This window comes from Mustela erminea, chromosome 10 (genome assembly GCF_009829155.1).
Source record: "Mustela erminea isolate mMusErm1 chromosome 10, mMusErm1.Pri, whole genome shotgun sequence".
NCBI lineage: Eukaryota > Metazoa > Chordata > Mammalia > Carnivora > Mustelidae > Mustela > Mustela erminea.
Genome location: NC_045623.1, coordinates 75473831 through 75494754, shown reverse-complemented (window position 1 = coordinate 75494754; position 20924 = coordinate 75473831). Strand labels below are relative to the sequence as shown.

Genomic DNA, 20924 nt, shown 5'->3' with positions numbered 1-20924 from the left:
TTTTTAATCTGTCTGGAATTTATTTTCATATATGGTGAGAAATAGAAGATCCAACTTTACTTTTTTCCCCCAGTGGATGGCCATTGTCCTATCACCATTGATTGAACTGTCCACACTTTCCCCACCCTTCTGAAATGATGCCTCCATTATATATACAATTCCCATACGTGCATCTGTTGGAGTGAGGAAAGAGAATGAACATGAAATGATCAAAGAGACAAACTGGACTGGGAGACATCAGGGGCAGAAGGGTGACATGCTGCTGACTTTATGGGGCTGCAAGGCAGTGTGGCCTAAAGGAAGATTCAGACAAACAGGAGGCCTTCTGTCTCAAAAGCTCAGCCTGGTAAGCACACTTTCTTAGTGATCTCCAGGAGCTGGTGAGGAATGGGGGCCAGAGCCCATGGAGCAAGAGCCAGGAAAGAAGGGGTGGGAACAGCTCCACTGGGAGCAGGAACCTTACTTAGCAAGGACGAAGAGCAAGAATCCTGATGTGTTGACATTCTAGAACCTCATTTTGCTGCTACATCTTTCTGTCTGTTAGCACATCTTGGCAGCATCGTGCCCGAGAGCAAAGGGCCAGTGGGTTAATGCTGGGCCTGCTTGACAGAGGACTGCCATATTATTAAGTCCCCAGCTCCAGAGGGGACATACTTATACTAAAAAATTATTTGTTCTGAGCGCTTGGGTGGCTCAGTGGCTACGTATCTGCCTTTGGCTCCGGTTGTGATCGTGGGGTCCTGGGATTGAGCCCCACATTGGGCTCCCTGCTCAGTGGGGAGCCTGCTTCTCCCTCTCCTACTGCCCCGGTTGTGTTCCCTCTCTCGCTGTCTCTCTCTGTTAAATAAATAATAAAATCTTAAAAAAAAAAAAAAGTTATTTGTTCTTTGGCTGACATTTAAATTTAACTGGTGCCCTATATTTTTCTAACTGGGCAACTCTATGTTGGGGGCCAGCATCTCAAGCTACACTGGGTACAACTCAGGGTACAGCAGCACAGGGTAACTCAGAAGGAAGACAGGAGCCAAGGCACTGAATTTAGGACTGAACCAGCAGAGGGCCCTGGATATCCTGAGATTCTGGGTTCAAATCCAAAATCCATCACTTCGTAACTATGAACTTGAACAAGTTATGGTCTTATTTCACCTCTCTGTGTCTTGGTTTCTTCTCTTCTAAAATGGGAACGATAATGATAATTATAGCAACTACTTCCCTCAAAGGGTTGTTGAAAGATGAAATGAGTTTTTATTTGTGAAGTGCTTAAAACAGTGGCTGGGTTAGTGATTATTATTATGGTTGCTATTCCAATAATATCCAGTAACAATGTTATTCCAGGAGTAATCCCCTGATATCCCACAAGCCCCTATTCCTTGTCCCAGACATGGCCCAGGCAGTCCCCTGGGTGCCCAGACAGGGCTACCCTGGCCCACCTAACACCACCCCCAGATACAGACCCCTGTCCTCAGACACGGCTCCCACAGCTCCCTCTGCTCCCCTCCAGTCAGGGCCCTTATAGCCTCAACTCCAAAGTGACCCCTTCTTTTAGCCCCTCCCCTCCGCCCCCTCCACCCCACCGAGGTGCCTGGAGGTGCCACAGGGCTGATGGTGAAGGATGACGGTGGTTCCACAATAAGGGGAAAAGGCAATTTCATCTTGATTAGCAGGCGATTTCTCTCTCCGTAATAAGCGCGCTCCAAATAATTAGCGTGTTTTACGTAATAATGAAATTACAGAAATGCAGTCCACTTATTCAAACAACTCACCATTACCATATTTTTAAATATTAGACTTAATTAGAGTTTATCACTTCAGAGAAGTATGCGGACCGAAGATGTTTTTAAAAAAATCCTCATAAAGTGTTTATTAAGCGCTGGTAAAGCTGGGATAATGATGTGTTTGGAAATTAAGGCAATCAAACACTTACCGCCGCTCCTGGAGGCCGGGCATGGAAATGAGGCCATTACACGCCCATTACCCGCCAGCTCACAGCCACTTGGGGGGCGGGGAGAGGATGTGCCCGGCCGAGAGGGCATAGTGCCCGGAAACGCCTATGCCAACAGCCTGCAACGGCCTGGCCGGCGAGCAGGCGTCAAAGCCTTATGTCACTCACATCGCATTTGGTCACCAGGAACCCAACTCAGACTTGGCCACACAAATGACCAGAGCGGTCCCAAATGCCAAAGAAGACACCCAAGACCAATCCTGAACTAGACTCCCAGGCTGGGCAGGACCTGTCACCTCCATTTAGACCCTAGTGCCGAAGGGGACAGAAGCCAGCTTGGGCAGCCAAGAAAGGTCAACGAGTGGAGGCGGAGGCTGAGAAAGCCACAGATCCTGAGCAGGTGACAGCTCCCAACTCTGGGCCACACAGGAAGGGCTAGCTACAGCTGGGGGAGAAGGGTCTAGGAGGGAAATGTGGAACTGAACCAAAAGCCAAAGGTACAGAGGAGCCAGGGGTCAGGCCCGCAAACACACCTGGATCAGGGAAAGCAGACAAGAAGGGTGGTGGGAGAGGGGCCGGTGGCTCCAGGCCCCATTTATCCCAGTGAATAACTAATTCCAGAATTTATAGTGCTGGGTTTTTGTTCTGTGGCCATTTATATCTGCGAGGGGAGGAAATGAAGAGGCAGCGCGGACGCCACATCTTTCTGTGTTATTGCTTGTCTGCCATTTGCAAATCATTATTAATTGTGGGCCCTGGTGGCGGGCTGGGCGGGGGCCGGGCTGGGTACATCCACATAGCTCTTCATCAAGGACCCCAGCCGCTGCCCCAGAGAGCCAATTACCCCGCCCTGATTGGGATCAGATAAAGAGGGAATTTTTACAAATTAGGGAATAAATAGAATTTCCACACAGGGCGCGGGCAGGACCTGAGAGGCTGTAATGAAAAACCATCCGTCACCATCAGCACGGCCTGGGTACGCAGCCCCGGCACTCCCTCCCCTTGTGGGCCGGCCCTAACGCTCAGGGGCCTGGGTGTACAGGTCTAAGGACACCACTACCCTCCACCCCCATCCCAGGCCCAGAAGCAGGGAGAGGACTTCCCTGGCGGGGTATCTCTACACTCTTTGGGCTGAAGAGGCCTAGGCCCCAGCTCCAACCCTTTCCCTATTGCCTCCTCTTCCTCTGGATGTTAACAAGAAGGACACTGAGATGGTCAGGAGAAAAGCCAGGGTTAGGGACCATGGGGCACCATAGCCCCTACAGCTATGGCAGCTCTAGGGCAGAGCCCCAGCCCTGTGGACCACTCACTCTGGGCTCCCATTAGCGCTCCTCCCCTTGGATCATTAAATATGTATATCTTATTACACGCCTTGTTAGAGTATCGAGCTCTATTGACTGATGATAAATCCTGAGCCTCGTCCTGGCCATAAATTTATCTGGAGATGATGAAGACTCAATAATCTAGTCAGGCAGATAATATCATCGGGCCTTAAAAAAGATCATTACATTATATGTCAGAATTAAAAGTGAAATACGCCGTAGTAACAGGGCGGCTGCTCTGGCCATTACAATGGGTGCCCGCCTCCCCCACTCATTCCCAGCCAAGGCCCCATCCAGGTAGAGGGGCTGAGAAGGCTCGCCCTCCTCCTCCTGACTCTGGGATATTACATCTAGAAGAGCCAGAGGTTAGCGAGATAACTCAAGGCCGAGTGAAGGGGACTTGGCCAGGAGTGGGGTGAGGAGCAGAGGCAGCTCCAGAGCAGAGCTGAGCACCTCTGCCCCATTCCACCTTACCCTGTCCCTAGGGGTCTCCCGTGGCACTATCTTCTGAGGGTACCTGAGTGGCTCCAATAGGAAGGTGACAGGGCCTTACCCCCTTCCAGAATGGCCTGACCAACCAGGGTAGATTTTTTCCAAAATGCCAACACTGGGATACTGACGGGTTAGGCCACTTGCCTGTACTGCCCCAGGCACCTGTGACCTGTCCCCAGACCCATGTGCTAGCAGCCTGAGGCCTTTCTCAGAAGCATGTGCTGGCAATCCAGACCCTGACCACCTCCTTCCCAAGAGACCTGCCTGCCACAGCCTCTACAACCTGTCCTTAGAGAAACTTGCTGCCAGCCTCTTGGATCTTTGACCTCAGCACTAACGACCATTTCTGCTGTATTCCATTTCTACTCTTTTCCACAGTTACACCTTCTACCTTTTTAACATCCTCCACTGCTCTTCCTTTGAAATATTAAATTCAAATCTCCCTAGTTACTGGCAATAATACACTTTTCTTTCATCTCACTGGAACCTCGAAACATGAATACCTCTGCTCTCTCCGGATACACCACCTGCCTCCTGTCTACTTTCTCCCCCGTATACTTGTGACTGCTTACCCAACAGTCATTCTCTTGCTGCCAGCCTGGCAGAGCCCACTCCTTGCTCATGGAACCAGCGGTGAGTCCCTTGGGTCTGAGCCACCTGTGGTGATCCCTGCCCCCTTGTGGGTCATTGGTATAGGGGTGGCCGTGTATTCTGGCTAGTGAGAATGAGGGTAAGTTTGCTGAAGGACCTGCACGGAAAACTTCACGCTTATGAAGAGAAACACGGGGAGGAAATAGTCCTTTATATTCTGCCGGATATTTTCATGTCTGCATATAATGTCTGGGACTGCAGAAGCCATCTTCCAACCATTAGAGGAGTTAGCCTGTGAAGAACATGCTGAAGATAACAGAACAGAAAAATGGGAAACGTCTGGGTCCTTTATGACATTGCTGAGATGCTGAATTAACTAATCCTAGGATCACCTTATATCCAAACTTTTGTGAGCTAATAAATCCTATTTTTAAAAATATTTTATTTGTTTATTTGACAGGGAGAGCCCACAAGGAGGCAGAGAGGCAGACGGGGGGTGGGGAAGCAGACTCCCCACTGAGCAGAGACTCCCCCCCCTCCGATGTGGGGCTCAATCCCAGGACCCTGGGATCATGACCCAAGCCGAAGGCAGAGGCTTAACCCACTGAGCCACCCAGGCACTCCAATAAATCCAATTATTTAAGATACCTTGCATTGAGTTTTCTTTTTCTTGTAGCCAGAAGCATACCAACTGATACAGAATGTAAAGACAGGAGAGAGAATGACAGAACAAACGGGCCCTATAACATAAACTCGGCTGAAGGGCGGAGGAGCAAAGGGCAATGAGGGTGCTGTTATTTCGAGCCAGGAAGCTGGTAACTCTTGTTATGCTCTCTTGAAACATCTGACCAAATTGTTTCCTGCTACATTACAAGACACAGGCCATGTTCCACTAGAAAGGCTAAAAGAGTCAGGTTTTGACGGGAACCCACATGAAAACAGAGAGGGAAAAAAAATGCAGCTGAATGAAGAAAAATTGTTTATGTCTATGGTTTGTGATCTAAGTTGCCTGAAAGCCCCGTGGCTCCATAAAGCCACGAGGGGCTTAGACTACTTCCTTCTGCCCTTTTCAGCTTGTTGCTTCCCATTTCCAGGTTACCTCCTGGTCCAAAATGGCTTCGGGAGCTCCAAGCATCACACCCACATTTCAGGAAAGAGGAAGACAAGAACAGCAAAATAATGTACTTCCCGGCTGAGTCACTTCCTTTTAAAAATATAATTCCTGGAGGTCTCGCATGCTTTTCCTTTTACCTCACTGGCCAGAACTCAGGGATGTAACCGTTATCTAGTCGCACGAGGAACTAAAATAAGGTGGTGTTTTAACTGGGCACACGCTGCTGCCCCTAGTGATACAAGGGCTCCATTCAGTGAGGAAGGAAGACAATGGCTATCGGGTACGTACCAAGCAGTTCCCATCCTAGCAACATGACCAACGCACCTCACACAGGAGCTGGCCTTCCATGGGTGATCATCTCAGTCCTTTCTTGCCAATATTCTCAACTCTCTTGCTTCCTTTTCTTCCTATCACCCTTGCCTGGAAAAACCTAGACTGCCTTCTGCTTGCATCTGGGCGGAGGGTGACTAGAGAACATGGCAACCATACAGATCTGTGCCCCTTATAATCAGTCCGCAAGCTTACCTGGTTGTATAAAGCCACCCAGCCGGCCTCCTATGTTCCTGATCAGCGTGCACGCTCTCTCTTTCTCCCGGCAACAATGTCGAATTTTCTCTACTTCCCCCATTCTCAAGTCCCCCACCCCGACCCCTCTCCCACAGTTTGGTCACCTACTTCACAGGAGACATAGGGGATGCTCTTCTCTTATCTGCTATAGAGGGAGAGGAGAGGGTGCGTCCTGATGGCACTTCTAAAGCCTGCCCTCACTCTACCTGGGTTCTCCACCATACTTCCTTTTGGGGGGCATTCCATGCTAAGCAAGCCCCTTTTTCTCTGACAGAGCCACAATGTTTTTTCTGCACTGCTTCCTTAACATAAGCATGTAAACATATCAAATCTCTCCCATCTTTAAAAACAACCTCGTCTTAACTCCTTTTCCCAGTGACTGGTACCCAACCTCTCCTCCCTTTCATAGCCAAACTTCCCAGTCAACACTCAAGGCCTCCTTCCTTCATTTCCCCCCCTACAACCTGATTTCCCCACCTTCGTCCTACTGAACCACTTTCTCGAATGATTCCTCCAACCTCACAGGGCTCAAGTCCAGTGGTTTAGATCACCCCAGTGGACTAACTTGTGTCCTGAAGCTCTTCTCCTGGGGCTACGGTACAGCATCTTCCCTCCCTCCCCAACTCCTTCCGCTTCTTTGTACGTGTCTTTCTTCTGATTGTCCTTACAGAGCAGGTATTGCTTAGAGCTGCCACTGGCCCCCTTCTCACTCTTCATCCAGCCCTGAGCCTTATCCACCATAGATATCCCAGTGATTTCTAACCCCATATTCACACTACCACCACCCTGGTCAAGGGCACCACCACCTCTCACCTAGGAGACTGCATTGCCCCCGTCAATCTCCTCCAAGGTGTCCTTCTAAGCCACAAATCTGGTCATTTCACTCCCTGTCTTAAAACCCTTCAATGATCCTGGAACAGAAAAAGGACAGCATTGGCGACACTGCTGAAATCCAAGGAAGCCCTCCAGTGTAGGGCACAATATAGTAGCCACTTTGGTTTCCTGGGTGCTGATAACTGCTGCGATTATGTCAGATGCCAACATGAGAGAAAGCTCAGTGAGAGATGTATAGAAAACTTCTCTGCAAATAAAATTGGTTCAAGGTAAAAAGCTTAAGAGTTAATCATTAAAATCACCACCACCACTCCAATAGCACTTCACTGCTCTCAGGACAGCATCCAGACTTCTTTATACAGTTCTGGGGATCTGCCCAGCTTCCCCCTTGGGCCTCGTCTTCCCCACTCTCTTGCTGGATCCCGGAGTTCAGGCTCTTTTGCTTCTCGGCATGCCCTCCTTCTGCTGGAAAGCCCCGCCCCTTGCTATCATTTCCTCTTGCGTCTTACTGGGCCCTCATGTTTGTGTTAGGGATCCTTCTCTGTCACCTCCTGCTAGATCACAAGCCCGATGGCACTAATGTTACCTGTGCAGAGGCCCTCAGTAAACACATGCTAAGTGGAAAAAAGGAAGAACTGGAAGAAAAGAAAGAGGGAAGGCTAGGAGGCAAAATCATAGGCAAACCTATTACAGCCCTGACATCTGTTGCCCGAAGCCTAGACGTGCCGGGGCCCTGAAAATGAGTCAAGGTCCTTGTCCTCAGCTTCCAAAGTGCTGGGGGCTGAGCCCCTTCCCCATCTCCCCTCCTTCCTAGTATCTTCATTCCCCAAGACCTGCTGGGCCAGGACACTGGCTGGGACCTGAGCTCTCAGCAGTCTGGCCACAAGTCTGTCCAGCAAACTGATACATCTGGGGGCAGCAGTATCAGTGGTGGGACTCCCCAGTCCTAGCAGTGATGCCCTGGGGAAGGGCCTGGCTCTGCCTGGGGACTCTGTGAGGGGGGCTACCTCCCTGAAGCCCAGTCCCACCTGGTAAATATTTCATCCTCAAGCTGCTCAGCTAATCCCTATTAATTTCAATACCGCCGCCTTGCCTGGCTCAGCTCCCAATGCATTATTTATCCCCTTTGTTTGTTTGTCGCTAACAGGTGGGCCCCAGCGGAGGCGCTGACTGGGGACAAGCCCACTCCATCACAGTGTGGCTGTGAATTAATCATGAGGACTAATGGGAAGCACCTCAGCTCCAGGCACTGCCCTCGCTGCCTCCCCCTGCCCTGGCACCCAGGGGTGGGCCACCGCCACCTCAGCTCAACTTCATTCAAAACAACACATTTTATTTACTATCTGCCTACACGAGCCAGACACAAGCTTACCCTTTGGGGATACAAGGTGAACAAACAGGCGTCAGTTCCTGCCCGCAGGGAACTTACAATCCAGCTGAGGAGAGAGGTGTTAAAGGACTATTAATTAGGATTGTGAGGAAAGGCCGTGCAGGGCAAGTGCTGGGTGGTAAGCAGGTGTGCCCAGGGGAGGACCTGACCGAGTCTAAGAGTCAGGGTGGGCTTCCCTGGGGAAGCAAACTTTGAGCTGCTCTCTGAAGGATGGGCAGGAGTTAATCAGGCCAAGGGATGGGACTGGGGGGCTCCTAAGGACCATAAAGCCATGTGGGAAGGCCTTGAGGTGAGAGAAGGAATGGCAGTTTCCAGAAAATGGGGGAGGGTCCTGTGCTGGAGTGCAGAGGGCATGAGGAGAGAGACTTGAGAAGGGGCAGGGGACTGGGCAACAAGGCCCAGCTTGGGGATGCTCTTCTCCCTACACGACCGGCATTTGTTCCTGGTGGACGGCCATGGACATACCCTGAACACCTGATATGCACACTCACACCACCTTTGCTGATGTGAGCAACATCCGATTTCTTGACCTTCTGCTTGTGGCTTCTGAGATGGTCATGATCATTACTCCTCAATTGCACCGATTAGGAAACACAGGTGGGCATTCAACCTGGGGCTTATGTGAAGGCCTCTGTGGGCTCCTCAGCAACCTGAAGCTTAGGTGTGCCCGTGGCAGGACCAGGCTGGATCTGGCCCACTGACTCTACGTGGGGACCAGGCACAGGGCTGGGAACCCTGAGCTGCCTCAGCCACAAGTGCTCACATCAATCACCTCCCGGCAAGGAACCTTCCTCACCTCTGAAAGCCAGCACTGGCCTGGGCCCCCAGAAGACCTCAGCAAACATCTTCTGAATGAATGACTGAACAGAAGTGAATGAAAGCCCCACAATTCCCCACAAAGATCTTTCCCTCAGATACTCTCCTCAGAACTTTTACAAAGATCTAAAATAGACAAATGAGCTAACTGGTACTCGGTGGGCAGGGAGGGTGGGGTGGTCTACAGTATTTTCAAATGCATTACCTCCTTTCTCCTCATAGTAAGCCTGGGAGGTTGGAGTCACCATCAACCCCATTTTAAAGAGGAAGAGACAAGAGGCCCAGAGTGGTGAATGACATATCCAGGACCACACAACCTGGAAGTGGTGAGTCTTGACTAGAACAAGGACATCCTGTTTCTAGGATCTAGGCCCCAGCACATCCATAGGTCTGCCCCTCTGTGGGCATTTCCCCAGGGATCCCTTGGTGGCTCCAGGGACCCTAGTTCTCAAGAATGATCCCCAAATGGCCCCACCTTATTTCTGAACCAAATGTAGCTCTGCCAGGGCAGAGGTTTCACTGTGCACATGGTCAGGGTTTGTAATTCTATTCAAAGTGGCCACTTTGAAAATCCATATGTCTCCAGGCTCCCTGTACATCATGGTGTCAAGTCCTGGAGCAGAGGCATCCATCAGCACCTCCCGACGCCATGGTCTGTGTGCCCACGCGCCTCTTCCCACCCTGTGCCTGTCCTTGGCTCCCGGCTGCTCGGGCAGAACTAGCCGGCCCCGGGCAAAGGCTCACGCTGGCTTGCCTGCTGGGCCCCACAGTACCCTTGCCTGCAGACCAGTCTGGCTGCCGGGCCCCACCCCTGCCCCAAATGCTGCCTCCACCCTGCCTGCTTCTCCAATCTCTCGGAGCTAGGCAGCCAGCACGGAGGCAGCCTCGATAACTTGCTAACGTGCTGCCCATGCTGTTCTTAAAAATTTATGACTGTGCAACATGAAAAATCCGGCTGAGGAGCCGTCATTAGCGGCACTGCCTCCCTCCCCCACCAGAGCCGCCCTCGTAAATTGAGATTTATGGCTGCAGCAGGCGGGGCGGGGGCGTGTGCAGGCGGTGAGGATGTTGTGGGGGAGACAGGGAGACCGATGAGCCGGCGGTGGGGCCGGGGGCTCCCCCCTGCGGCAGCTCCAGCTTATCACAGTCTGCGGTGAGACCCGCGGAGAGCAAGGTCTTGGCTGGGGTGCAAGCCTGGCACAGGTGCTGGATTCCGCCTAGCCACAGGACTGGACAAGGAGGGGCCTATCCCCTGCCAACACTGCCTCCTTCAGGTGGAGGACCAGATCCTGAGGTCCAGGTGCGGGGCAAAGGCCTCTCAGGAGGTTGACCTGAGGAGGAAGAAAATTGGACCGAGGGAGGCAGCATCGTGCTTGCTGGAGTCACAAGGCCTGGGCCCCCAAGCCAGCTTCTCCAACCAGAAGCACATAGGTTGGCTGTGACTGTGGTAACCCCACAGAGAACTGGAGGGCAGACAGGGAGTGGGGAAGGAGGGTGCCAGCCTCTTCCCTGCTCCTCTTTTCTCTTGTAAGGAGGGCTGGAGGAGAGCACCTTGGTGTGGGGTGGGGGTTGGGGAGGGCAAGCCCTAGACCCAGGCTGGGGCTGAAGAGGAGGTAATCCTGCAAGCCATTCCCCACTGAAACCCCCCCAACACTCCCCCCAGGCCCCTCCTATTACCTCCCCGCTGCCTCCTCCCCTGCTCACTTAGCCCTGTCAGCCAGGCCATTATGAAATTGGGGTTTCATTTACAGACTAATTAAACATTACAGCTTGTTCACAATTACAACGCGGGGATGAGGGAGTAACTAATTACGGAAGAAATGAGCTAACATTTATCTCTGCTCCCACCCTCCCTCTCCCCACTGCCCCCCCAATCTGGCTTCCTCCCACTCTCTGGTCAGTACCTGCTCTCTAGGTTTATTTCCCAGGATGGGGACTGGAAGGGCCCAGCTCCCACCCACCCCAGACACAGGATCTGACTATTGTTCCCAGACACTCTGGGCGGGGGGGGGGGGGGGGGGGGGGGGGGGGGGGCGGCGGCTCAGCTCCAAGGACCCTGCTGCAGGAGACAGGGGTTTTGTGCAAGACCTTGGGTGTGATGAAAGTGAGGGTCCCTGTGATGGTATGTGTGACTATGACATGGGCGGAGGGTCGGAGAGACACTCTACTTCGGTGTGTGAGTGTGACAGTACAGTGGGGCTGTGTGGCTCTGTGTTGCTCTACCTTGCAGAGCAGGGTTTTGGTGTGACTGCTGCAGACAACTATTTGTGTGATGGGGCATGCGTGTGAATGAACCACACCCTCACCCTCAAACCCCAGACAGAACCGACAAGAACTAGGTGGTTGCAGGAGGTGATGGTCAAAGCAGCCCTAGGCCCAAATCTCCACTGGGCAGCCCTATTCATTCCTGCCTCAGAAGCAAGAAAGGGAACAAGGTTACCCTGTGCTGGGAGCTCAGCTCATCCCTGCCCTCAGGTTGGTCTTGGCCTCTGGCCAGATGCCCCCTGGGGCCCAAGAAGCCTCCTGGGGGCCTGGGGTGCCCCCTGTGGGCAGGAGTCCTGGGGTCTGGCTGGCCTGCCGCAGAGTTTAATAATAGTAACAGTGAGAGTAAGCGTTTCCATCCTTCCTGCCTTTGGGCAGAAGAAGAAAGGAAAGAGGAGGGAGAGGAGGGAGTGGAGGGAGCGGGCTGAAGGGAGGCTTTGAGGCCTCAGAACTAACATCAAACGGCCGGATCTGGGCCTAATTGTCTGACCCCTGCCCCTGCCTTCAATCAGCTCTGCGGCTCCCCGCCCGCCCCTCGCCTAACTAGCAGCCATGTTCTCCTCATTAGGACAAGCTCCCCTTGCACACGTGTCCCCGGACATGTCCCCAGCACTCTCGGCTTCCAACCCTGCCTGGTGGGAGGGTACAGTGGGGACCCAGTTTTGGAGGGGCCCCTGGGACAGCTCTACCCTCCGCCACCACAGCTGCCTGGACCGAGATGCTCAGCCCCTCTTCTTGAGCTGCAGGGGCCTCGATGCCACATGCGGTGACATATCCTGGGGCTGGCTCAGCCGCTGGGTGCGTTCTGTCCTCTGTGCGTCCTTCTTGCTACAGCCCGACTGTCTCAGACACACTGCTCCTGAGGGCGGCATGTGTTTGAATCCTGTCCCTTTTGGTCTGGTTCAGCCCGGCAGGGGTTCTGGTCTGGGTCAGGGTCTGTGTTCAGAGGCTGGGAGCGGAAGGAACGTGTCTGCCCACTCTACAAGGGTGGCTCCCTTCCACAGGCCCAGGCATGCTGATGTGTGGAGTGTCTGGGTCTGCTGCCACAGCAGGGAAGCCACTGAACTTGGTGGTTTCGAGCTCTGGCCTTAGATACATGCTTAAATTCCGGCTCTCCCACATCCCTGCTCTGCTGCCTGGGGTGAACGGGAACCTTCCTGAGCTCCAGTGTGCTCACATACGCTAGCGCGGACAGCCCTTAGCTCACAGGGTTTGGGAATGAGATGACAGCTGGGATCTCCTCTGTACTACATCAGGTGCTCAGTAAATGTGGGGTACTGGTGTTGGAAGGCGATTTAGATCAAGTTGCCCCATCTACAGGCCAAAGCCCCCCTGTGCCCAGGTGGGGTCTGGGCCCTGGTCACAAGGTGTCAAGGAGGAACTGTGGGCAAGGGGCTAATACCAGGGGCAGAAGCACCCGATGTTGGATGCTTGGGGGCAGGGATGTCACACAGAGGCTTCAGGTGGCAAGGTCAGGGCCCAGTTTAAGGATTGTTGGGGGACATTAGGTCAGCTAAGTGGGTCTGGGGCTGGTCCATGAAGCATGGCCCCATCCAGGAGTATTGAGAGCCTGGGAGGAGGCATGCCGTGAACACCACCAGAATGAAGGCGGTCTGGCTACACATGGCGCTCATTTTCAGGGTACCAGACCTGGATGCAATCAGGGGAGGGGCTGGCCTGCTCTGGGCCCTGACATTGTCTCTCACCTTAAACCAGTGGTAATGACTTGCAAATATTGATGAAAACGCAAACTAGAGAGATTGTGTTTTTCGGGGAGTGAAGGTGGGGAGCGGGGATAAGGAGGAAAATAAACTGAAATGAAGTCCAGTTATCTCCCATCTGTGGCTGCTCCTAATCCCCCAGCCCAAAGGAATCCAATGCAGCCCCTTATCTGCTCTGTCAATCACTCCATCACCGCCCAGTGCTCAGTGGGCACCACACACCCTCACACACACTCAAACACATGCTCACACATGCACATACACGCACACACTCACTCCACCGACTCTTGCTCCAACACTCCCGCCCACCCCCAGCCCATTACTCCTCTGAGTAGGAGCCGCCAGCACGCAGGTCCTGCCAGATGGATGCAATTTGCATAATATCAGCAGCGGAGGCTGCAAGATCACCGGGGGTCAGGGCGCTGACATCCCCGCACAGTCTATCTGCAAGTGCTAATTTGGCCGGCATTGATCTGTCTTTCTGATTTCTTTGTCATTTACGTGTGCGACGGTTTGACAGGAGATACAGAGAGAGACAAGGGGAGGCCAGGCCAGGCCCGGGGCTAGGAAGGTAGGGAAACAAAGATTATACTTCCCAGTGTATCACACACACACAACACATACACACATACACCAGAACCTTCCCCCATCCATCCGGCAGTCCACTTGTCCATCTGTCCAGCCATTTTTCCACCTGTGGTTGCTACTGAAGACCAGAGCCTGGTGTCTGGCAAGGACCCATTCCTCAGACGTCCCCGGGGCTCTGAGGGCACCAGCTCAGGAAGGAAGGAGTACCCCTCCAGGGGGACACTGCCTCCAGGCAGGCCAGTGGAGCCCATCGATGCCTAGAGAGCTATCCCTTCCCATAGCCACCCATCCCCCAGCTGCTCATTTTCTCCGGGCCACACCAGAAACAAGCAGATGAAGTGGGGGTTGCGGGTGGAGCCAAGGAAGCACATACTCAAGCTCTCTCTGCCCCCTCCTGAACCCAACCTGAAGACGGCCAAAGTAGAGGGACTCGGGGGTGGCCTGAGCAGCACCTTTCTGCCTCTCTGGGATAGCCAGGGAGAGGGCTACTAGGTCTGCAGGGGCCTTATATCAATACTCACCACCCTCAGGTCTTCCAAAGCCCAGACTGGTTTTTAGCTGATTCTGAAGGCCCTTACGTCAGCCAGAAAGCCTTAGATCAGACCAGATCTAAATGCTACCCGCTCAACCCTCGGCCACTGTCCCCACATTCTTCCGTGCCTTGGGAGAAGGGTGCCCCATAGGGACAGGGCACTGCCTGGATAGATGTCAATGGTAAGGGGGAGGGGAAGATAAGACCGCAACTCTGGAAAGAAAGAACCCACCACTGCAGAGAAGTGAACATGGTCACTCTGTCAAGGGAGGAAGAGGGGCCTGAGCCTTCCAAGGGTGAAAACCCCCTCCCTGACAGCCACAGTGGCTCTGTCTTGGCCCCACCTCCTTTCCCTTGCCGATGGCAGCAGAGCAGGGTGATCAGAAGGAACTCCCTGCTGGGCAAGAGGGGGGCTGGCGTTTGGTGTGTGCTAATCCCGGGCCTGAGGTCTTCAGAGGGACCTGGGGAACTTCAAGGAGGGGAAAGCAAAGCTGTACTGTAGACGAGCTCATTAGCCAGCACCCCCACACCCCCACGAGGAGGAGGGCGGGCGGCCCAGGGAGCGTGGCGGCAGAGGCGGCAGAGAAAAGGCTGTCACTGTCCTTTCTTCCTTTTGGTACAAGCATCTCCCTGAGCCGACGATTCTCCTGCAGTGACACCTCTCACGGGAGCTAATGAGATCCGTGTCACAGAGCTAATGCGCTCTGACTGGACTCTTGATAGACACCCTACTCCTTCAGGGGAGACCACAGGCCAGTACTGCCCCCCTGGGGCCAGGTTCCCACCTTGCCTCCTGCCAGCCCAGCTCTTTTTGCCAAACCACGCTGGGCAACGACCTCCTCAGAGTGCACTTGGTGTCTGGCTGTTCCTCCTTACCATGAGCCTCAGAGGGACCCTCCTCGGGCCCTGAGCAGAGGAGCTAAGGAACAGGGCAGGACCACCCAGTCGGCATCACGACGTTTCCAGTTACTCTCCTAGTCAGCTGAAATCAGTAGTCTGTGGGGCTTCCATGTCCCAAAAACAGGTGAGATTTTACTGACGTTTCCTGTGCAGATTTTTGGGACCTGCTGTTAGAGATATCAAGTATGGAGGGCCTGAACATCACCTCTGACAAACTGTGAGTGCGGTCCAAGGATGTATTTTGTACATGCACAATGGGAAGTCCAGACAAGATTCCCAGAAGAGGTGGCCCCTGGAAAACGGGCAGGATTTTCCTGGTCAATGAGGTGGAGAGCAAACAAATCAGAGTAAGAACTGTCAGAGCCAGAAAGAGGTCAGAAGCCAAGAGTTGCTGGGCTCTGGCTCTGAGGGCAACTGTAGCAGGTGTGAAAGGGTGGCAATGCCTCCTTTCCTTTCTTCCTTGACAAGGCTTTGTCAAGGCCTGTCCTGTTCACACTGATTGAGGAAAATGAGGGAAGTGAGCCTGTATTCTTCCTCATGTCTCTGTTGGTAGCACAAAGCCCAACACCAAAAAGGTGCCTCCTAGTTCAGCACAGCAGTAAGAACACAGAACCTGCACTCAGACGGACCTGGGTTTGAGCCCTGCTCTTCAATTCAACCAGCTGTGACCTCAACTTCCTAGTCTATAAAACGGGAATGCTAATGCCTGCCTTCCATAAAACTGATGTGAAAATTACATTAGTTAATAAAGAGCACCCCCAAATACTTGCTGACCCTTTGCAGAAAAACGAGAAGCACTGCACAGCGCTCCGAAGCCACCTGCGGAGGCCGCCCTGCCCTGAAGCCTTTGGTCCACAGCAAGGGTGCCGATGGAGTCCGCGGACTGCCAGGCGTCAGCAGTCCCCCACATGTGGTCCCTCTTCACCCACACCCTGCTCTACACCACGCTGTTCATGGGGCTCGCAAGGCCAAATCCACCAACCGAGAAGGACATGTCTCTCTCCTGACTCAGAGGCCATGCTGACAGCCCCTGACAACCCTGTCTGCCTGGAGCTCCACCACCTCTCCCTCCGCAGCCAGGGCCAACTGGACCTGTGCTGACGACCGTACCTGAGCTCCGTGGGGGCAGGGCACTCTGACATCCTCACCAATACACCTATCACGGCTCTTGACACATATAACAGGTGCAAGGTAAACATTCACTGATGGGTCTTCTGCCTCCATTCCCACGGCTCCTGCTGGCTCTGAATTAACCATCGCCTCCATGAACCTTACAAAACCACCCCCTCTGCAGTTTCTTCTTGCTAGTCCTCCCTGTGAAACCTCTCAGACTGCTCGAATTGCAGCCCAACTCTGACCAGGGCACTGCTCTGCCAGGATGCCCCCCGGCTCCCCTGCAAACAGTTCAGCCATGCACATTCATCCCAGCGCGCCCTCTCCCCTTCTATAGTCTACCGTCCAGCCCCGGGCCGGCCGCCCAAACCTCTAGCACACCTGCCCCTTGCTCTCTCAGCACCACGAAACCAGGCGCTTGGCCCACCCAGGTAGGCCCACAAATTGCCCCTGCCACCCATACCTTAGAAAGAGGCTCAAGTAGGTCCTAGGATCATCAGTGATTTGCACACAGAGAAACTGTCTACCCACCCCCACACTGCATCATGGGAGAGCCAAGCGGATCCCAGAGATGGCTAAGCTGTGGGATCTGTGGAACCCTTGGCCCCCATCACCAATGCCGCCCCCCCCATATGCATACCACTCCCCCCTTCAGGCTGGCAGCTCCTCACGCAGTTAATTAGCACTATGTCACTGAGGACCAGCCTGAGTGGCCAGTGACAGGAGCTGACCCTTGACCCCAGGGCTGGGAAACAGTCCACATCAAACTCTTACAGCGCGACCCTTTTAGCACGCACAGTAACTCGGGGCACCGCCAGCTGAAGCTCATTAAAGCTGTCTCTTTGGCGCGAGGGCCATTAACCTCACTGCTCAAAACCAAGGCCTCCCCTCCCCGCCTCTCCCAGCCCAATTAATGCCCTGCATCCTCCCTCCCCTCCAAACACCCTCACCCACACCTCGGAGCCAGCTGGGAGCTGGCAGGGCAGCCCTCTGTGCTCAGAGATACAAAGACCCAGTGCAAGGAACCCCACAGGCCCTGGGGAGGCCACGGTGCTGGCAGGGCAACAGGGGGTGGCGGGGAGCTGCTTGAGCACCTACTGTGTGCCGGGCCAGGCACAGCACAGCCCTTTAGACAGGCAGCTTCACAGAACCTCCCCAACAGCCCTGAGAGGCACTGGCACTGTCCCTTGTCTGAGGTCACAGAGCTCTGGGTGGCAGAGCCAGAACTACTTCTAGTTCCACTTGTAACTTGTAACCGTGGGCTGCCCCCTGTGGCCCAGCCAGATGGAAAAACCTTCTTCCCTAGAGATGGAACACCTCAGGAGTCCTAACAGAGAGGGAGGAGGAAGCTCTTCCTCTCACAAACACACCCTGGGGCACATCCGCAGACACAGGGCACCTAGCTCAAGGCCGACCCAGCCCCATGATCACTATAGCAGTGAGACTCAGCTACTGGCAGTGCGTGCTGACTCCTGATCATCCTGCAAGGGTCTCCTGACTCAGAAGTCTTTCTTCTCTAGGAAACTCCCTGCTGAGCTCCCACACATATGACCTTGCTAGGTTTGGGGTCTCCTCCATGTTGTATGAGATAACTCCTATGGAAGGGAATAGTAGCTGCTGTGGGGTACCCCTAATTCCTTAGAGCTGAGGACTGATTCCTCTTTCCCCCCACTCTGGACCCCAGAGGGGCTTTGGGGTATCCCAACAAGAATGATACATGGCATCCCTGAAGTCAGTGAGATGTACATAAATTAGCAGAAGTCACTTTGGCCCCTGAAGACAGGGGAATTCTCCCTTGGGACAGCCTAGGTGCTCCTATTACAGCCCTTAGTATCCAGTTCAGTCTCCATCTCATCCTAGGATATGACTTCCTTGAGGACAAGCGTCTCCACTCAGCATGCCCAGCACCCACTAGGTACCAGTGATCTCCGTGCAAAGGATGAAGGGCTAGTTTGTGACAGGTGACTAGGTCCTTTTGGTGTATCTTGCTGGTGCCTCTGCCACCATAGCTCCCTACAGGTACACAGGTTATGAATATACCACCTCCCCGGAGTACCACCCCCCGCCCCTGCTCCTCCCCACAGGAACAAAAGCCTGTGCTTGTCAAGTACCCCGCCTGAAAGCATTTGCATGACGTGTGCTCACACACAGAAAATCAGATACACAGAAATGAACAGACACACTTTCGGGTGGAGACACATACAGGTTGATGGTCGCTTCCATATACAGACCAATGCCCTCAGGAAAATCAACCCAGATATATAATTACACTCACTCACACCCCTGCCCAATACTGATATATCCGAAGTTAGCAGAGCCTCCAATGCCTAGAACCACAGCCACTCCAGCCCCCTCCAAGCAGGGATCCCTCTGAGGATGCACCCCCACCTGGTACCCCAAGTGGCCCCTCCCAACCCAGGCACCGCTCAATGGAGGCTGCTGCTCCTGCAGGGGAGTCAATACCCTGTGGACGGAGCCATCGGTCAGAAGGACCCCGACTAATTAAAAGCTGGTGAGGTTTAAATAATTCATCTCCTTAACTCCCATTGATCGCCCAGTTTAGTAGCCACAGACTTGAAACAATATTAAACAGCCTCCTCTAGCTCCACGGGGGTGGGGAAGCTGACATGTGCCCACCCCTCTGAGGACATCACCCACCAGAGATGCAGGCAGGTTTGGGGGCATCTTTCCCTGAATCCAAGGCCACCTGTGACCCACCCAAAGCCCAGACCCCAATCTCCTCCTAAACAGTGTTTTGAGAGATCTTTTCCAGTGGTCTGGTTCCATTTTCTGGTACACCACCCTCCTTCCCCACTCCCCCCAGCTACGGAAAGCACCCCATTAGAGCACACGATGAGACACAGAATTCCTCTGTGTGCCAGGGGACTGGGGCATGCGGGCAGGGGGCTGACTGAGCTGCCAGGGGGGTATATGTGAAGGGACTGACCAATGCCGCTGTGGGGCCGGCCTATGTGTTGAAGGCTGAGGCCCTTGTTCATGTCTAGAAGTCCATTCTTGGGCCAGCAGCCCATGGCGAAGCTGTAAGCCTGGAAGACAGGAGGCAAGAATGGTTAACAGAGGCCCTGACCCCCAGGACTCACCACCTCCACCCTCCAGCCAAATCTTCCCCCTAAGGGCTTACTCTCATTATGTCATTTCATGAGAGTCTCTACACTAGGTCCCCTTTCCACCAGGGCCCCCACCAGAAAATCCCTTCCTCTTTCAGGGGTCCTTTTGTCCTAGGCATCTCCCCATCAGAGACCTCCAGCCCCCAACAGATACCCCCTTGCCAGGCTCCTCTAGAGAGCTCCCATTTACTAAGACCCTCCTTCTCAGGACCATCATGTCATCAGGGCACCCCCTTCACCAGGCAGCCCTGTTAGATAACCCTCCTAGGGTACCCAGCACTGTGCTGGGCCCCTCCCCACAGTACTGCTGGTCACAAAGCCTGGTGTCAGGAAGTACTTGGAGACCAACATATGCAAACTGCACTCTGTATAGGAAAACTGAAGCAGGAGGGGGCTGACCACCTGCCCTTGGTATGTTTGCTTTAGACCGAGAGGCAGGCCAGGCTGTAGAAGGCTGAATGCCATGCATGGACTCAACAGAGGAGGGCTAAGGTCACCTGGTCGACTCAAGCAGCTGTGAGGGGAACACATGAGAATGTGTGTGTGTGTGTGTGTGTGTGTGTGTGTGTGTGTGTGTGTTTGTGTGTGTGCATGCACACCAGAATGTGTGTGTGGTAGGGGGAACAGATCTCTGCTGAAGGTCAAGTGCTCACTTATGCATATTCAAAGCGGCCACCCATCGATCTGTACTTAATTGTTTTCCTGGGGTTGGGGAAGGAAGTGCTGGGGGCATCGATCTGCTCAGGCCCCTAGCACTTCATTGCCCCCCTCCATCCCCTCTCGCGCCACCTGGCTGCCACCAACCTCCATGGTGGGGGGGCGGTACATGGCAGGACGAGGGATGGCACTTTTCTTTCACAATCCCTTACAGGCACAACAGACTTGACATCACAGATGAGGAAACTGAGGCCCAGAAAGAAGAGAATTGCAAGGGTCAGAATGCTATTAAGTGGCCTAGTGTGAACTGAATTCCTGCTCCACCTGCTAGCGAAGTCCTGGGCTTCTACCAGGGGGCTAGTGTAGCTGGCTGGCCTTCAGACATTACCCATCCCCTCACCTTTTAAGTCCTAGAACCCCAGGCTACCCTGCTCCCAGTGGCAGGAAGCATATGGGATATGGTCAACAGGAGTGTAGCCTGGGGGAGTTCCCAGAAGCTCAGTGCGGAGACCATGAGGCGAACTAAGGGGACTGCGGCCACATTCAGACAGGCACTGCGGTGTCCCCACCCACGCCCCGGCCTGGAGGTCCCCATCCCACTAGAGACTCCCTCACAGCAAGGAGGGCCTAACGCGGGGTCAAAAACCAAAGACAGGAGGCTGGACACAGAGTCCGTGCTGAAGCCAAGGGGCTGGTACCCTTCCTTCCCAGCTGCAGGAACCAAGCTCTGGTTCTGAGAGTCCTTCAACCTGAGCGCCCTCCGGAGCCGCTTTCCTTGACCACAGAGGTACCAGCCACAATTCAACGTCCCAGCCAACCCTTCCACACTTTTCCAGGCAACAGCTGGACCCCCAAATCAGGGGCTGAGTGTGAGGCTCAAGGGCAGGGGAGAGAACACTGGCTTGTGGCCATGACAGAGCTGGGGGAAGGCAGGCAGCGAGGGAAGTAGCGAGGG

The 20924-nt window shown here is 53.9% G+C and overlaps 1 protein-coding gene across 7 annotated transcripts in view; it reads right to left on the bottom strand.

Annotated features, from left to right (window-relative positions):
- ERI3 (ERI1 exoribonuclease family member 3) overlaps window positions 1-20924 on the bottom strand; it is a 125310-nt gene that overhangs the window by 5896 nt on the left and 98490 nt on the right. For 6 of the 7 annotated variants that reach the window (XM_032303764.1, XM_032303763.1, XM_032303762.1 and 3 more), the window contains one exon: window positions 19132-19231. The exons of the other annotated variant lie outside the window; for it this stretch is intronic. In XM_032303764.1, the coding sequence (XP_032159655.1) occupies window positions 19132-19231 (100 nt within the window). The remainder of the gene's footprint in view (window positions 1-19131; window positions 19232-20924) is intronic. 7 annotated transcript variants of the gene reach the window in all.